The sequence below is a fragment of the Daphnia pulicaria genome, chromosome 1 (assembly GCF_021234035.1).
Source record: "Daphnia pulicaria isolate SC F1-1A chromosome 1, SC_F0-13Bv2, whole genome shotgun sequence".
NCBI classification, from domain to species: domain Eukaryota; kingdom Metazoa; phylum Arthropoda; class Branchiopoda; order Diplostraca; family Daphniidae; genus Daphnia; species Daphnia pulicaria.
In genome coordinates, this window is record NC_060913.1 from 8,043,252 (window position 1) to 8,046,549 (window position 3,298).

The 3,298-nt window shown below is 35.1% G+C and overlaps 1 protein-coding gene across 7 annotated transcripts; it reads left to right on the forward strand.

Annotated features, from left to right (window-relative positions):
* Window positions 1–279: 279 nt before the first annotated feature.
* On the forward strand, window positions 280–2,998 carry LOC124348597 (speckle targeted PIP5K1A-regulated poly(A) polymerase-like). Of its 7 annotated transcripts, none has more exons than XM_046798849.1 (6): window positions 280–472; window positions 597–768; window positions 816–969; window positions 1,054–1,160; window positions 1,445–1,728; window positions 1,832–2,998. In XM_046798849.1, the coding sequence occupies exon 6, from the start codon at window positions 1,903–1,905 to the stop codon at window positions 2,878–2,880; it is 978 nt and encodes a 325-aa protein (XP_046654805.1). In that variant the 5' UTR covers window positions 280–472; window positions 597–768; window positions 816–969; window positions 1,054–1,160; window positions 1,445–1,728; window positions 1,832–1,902; the 3' UTR covers window positions 2,881–2,998. The 7 variants fall into 7 exon arrangements, with proteins under 7 accessions (XP_046654805.1, XP_046654798.1, XP_046654782.1 ...); XM_046798842.1 differs by having other exon boundaries at window positions 852–969; window positions 1,032–1,160; XM_046798826.1 differs by having other exon boundaries at window positions 852–969; window positions 1,054–1,172.
* The last annotated feature ends 300 nt before the right edge of the window (window positions 2,999–3,298 follow it).

The following is a 3,298-nucleotide window of genomic DNA, read 5'->3' on the forward strand; positions in this document are numbered from 1 at the left end:
CGATGGTGGCCGCCGTATTCACATATTACACAAAAATGGCCGCCGAAAGTATTATTTGAAAGTCAACGTCATATCACTAGATGGCGCTGTTTCCAGTTTCCACTTCACAACTTCTGACAAGCTCCGCCCTAAAATGTCTGAAAATCGGGGATACGTTTACCCTGAAACCGGGATAGGGAAGCCAACACAGCCATGAACTGACCAGGTATCTATAGCTCTGGTTCAGTCAACTAGCGCCGATCGTTACAGTGTGTAATATGGCCGCTTGGGGGTGAACTGTGCAACAATTACGAAATTTACGACATTGTGGAATTATTGAGAATTATGCATTTCGAAATTGCTCAAAGTTAACGATAAGCCATAGCGAAAAAAGTGACATAAACGGCGTTCCATACGTTTTGGCTTGACAATCAATTCCACATGTTATACTTGGTTATACTGAAGTTGAATCAGTAGAATGAATCAAATCAAGGTAAAGCTAGCCCCTTTTTTCCAACTACAAAGAGTCCCATATTATGCACAAATATGGATGATTTTTCTATGATCTTAATTGTTGGTTTTAAGACTTTCATGTGATTTTTTTCTTTTCCATGAAGAATGAAGGAAATCATGTGCGAAAAGAATTGTGCTCTGTTTGCAACATACAAGTTAACCGCACCAGTATAGAGCAACATTTGAAAGGAAAAAAGCATATTTTTCTACTTAATCAAATGAAAATGAAACAGAGAATTTCCCAACAAATCAGCAGTGAAGGAATATGCATAACTGGTAATTCGTCAAAGATAGTACATGAGAAATCTTTATTCTGTGTTCAGTATTTTGAAAAATATTTTCTACCCATTTAAAACTAGGAATTCCAAGATCTCTAAGGAAGGACAAACTGGTAAAACATTTCAAACAATTTGGACAAGTAATAGCCATTTTAAGGAATGAAAAAGAAAATACGGGATTGTTGCAGTTCAGAACTAGGTTGGCTAAATTTTTCATAATTATCAACAATCTTTTCGTGTCAATAATGTTTAACTTATTAGATTTTGATTTTAACCTTTAAAGAATGCAAGCAGATATGGCACTGAGCTACTCTCATCATGTGGAAGGAAGTTTATTGGGAGTGCAACCAAGAAATCAAGTTGAACATCTAACAAACTCACCATCCAAAGGTTTAAATTTAAGTTGGAATTTTTTTTTAACATCTGAGTTTATCTTATAGTTGCTTCTTTTAATCTAATTTTTATTGATGTTTACATATTTTGTAAATGAGTTTCAATTGTTGTCATTATCACTTAGGATTAGCCTATGTTTGCAGTTTATTAATATGTTAAGTCTGTTGAAAATCTGCTGTCTTATTTGGGAACGGGTATTCGATATTTTACGATACCAAAAATATTTTGATTATGATCGCTTTTTCACACACTTTAGTGAGATTCCCTTTTTTCATTTCTAGGTTCAGTGGATTATTTGACCAAATTGAGGTTTTCGAAAGAAAATTGGAAGAAATTTTAAAATCAAACGCTGTGATACCTGTAGATGAGCAAATTCATTTATTGGTTAAAATAGTAGAAACCACAGAAGAAGAAAAAAGCAGAAAGTCTCACATCATATCATCTTTAGAGGAATGGCTGTCGCTCGAATTTCCTGGCTGTTGCCTTCATCTTTTTGGATCATCTGTTACTGGATTAGCCTTTAAGAATGATTCTGACCTTGACATTTTCTTGGAGATTCCCGCAAGTATGAAATAGAAGAACTGCAAAAAAAATTTAATTATGTGTTATAAATTGAGTAAAATAACCAAAAGAATCTAATCTGTAATTTTTTATTTTTATATTTACAGATGATGAAGGACTTGCTGTAGCAGATGCTTCTTTATCGGATGACAAATTAACAGAGAAAAAAAGGGAGTATATGTTGAAAACTCTTCGTCGAGCTTCTAATATCATACGCAGTCATCCGGACATAACAGACCTGGTTGTTGTTTCTAATGCTCGTATCCCTGTTTCCAAATTTGTCTACAGTCCCATAGGTGTCAAATGTGATCTCACTTGTAACAACATCATTGCCGTCCAGAACTCGAAACTATTGTATTCCTTACAAAGTTTAGATGTTCGCATCAGACCTTACCTCTACGCGCTTAAATTTTGGGCAAAAAGTCATCGTTTAATTAGTTCTCCTGAATCGACGTTATCTAGTTATGCATTGACTCTTATGGCTGTGTTCTATTTACAACAAACTGATCCCCCTCTAGTTCCATCTATAGAGTCCTTACAAAATAAAGTGCCACAGGAAGAAAAGATACATTTTAACGGATGGAATATAAGCTTCCAGGTCCCATTGGATACAGGCAAACCACCAACTCAAGCGGCCTCCGAGATGTCCATAATTGATTTACTAATTGGATTTTTTCGATTTTACAAAAAGTTGAATGCTAACGAAGTGGTAGTGTGTCCACGCATAGGAAAATGTCTACTCAAAACTGAATTCGTCGATGCACCTCATTCGCCTGAAGGCCGATCAACCTTTCTGGGTAATGACAAACAAGGTGATTCAAGACCTCCGTTAAAACTAAGTCTACTTTCCGTTCAAGATCCATTCGAACTTAATTTCAACGTTAGTTTTAATTTCCGACATTTCGAGTTGTTTCAGTCGCTATGTGAATTGGCTGAGCGTACGTGTTTGGAAATAGTTGACGTTGTAAAAAATGACAAGCAGTCCGTCTTACCCGCACTATTTAAAGTTCCCCTCAAAACCAAATTTGCCTCAAAGGCCAAAAGAAACCATATCCAGTCTTCATTGCATCCGGAATTCGTATCACTTGATGATGTCGTTGTTGTGATTGTCGTTGTGTTGATCATTAGTTTGTTCATTTTTTCTTATGGTATTTGATTAGAGGAAACAACTCAGATTGAAAGCAAACAACGAAAATTGGATGAGTTTTGATCTCAAAATTCTGATTGGAAATGATTTGTTTGTTAAATTAAATGGAAAACTAATTATTCGATGACTTAACCAAATGTTTTTTTGTTTTTTTTCAAGCATGTATACTAAGGGACCAGCTGAAAACTGCATGGACAGAAATGAAAGAGGCTTCCAATATTTTAGAAAACAGCTTGACGACAAAGTTAAGGATCAAACTTCTTTTTCCAGATGAAAAATAAATAACACACCGCTGATTGCCAGGCTATATTTGTTCTTCCCACTTCATCTCAGCTCCATCTCTACACATCTACAAGTTCTTATAAGGTAAAGCAGCTGTTTATTAATTAAATGTTATTACATCGATGTATTAAATGAAATATCTAAT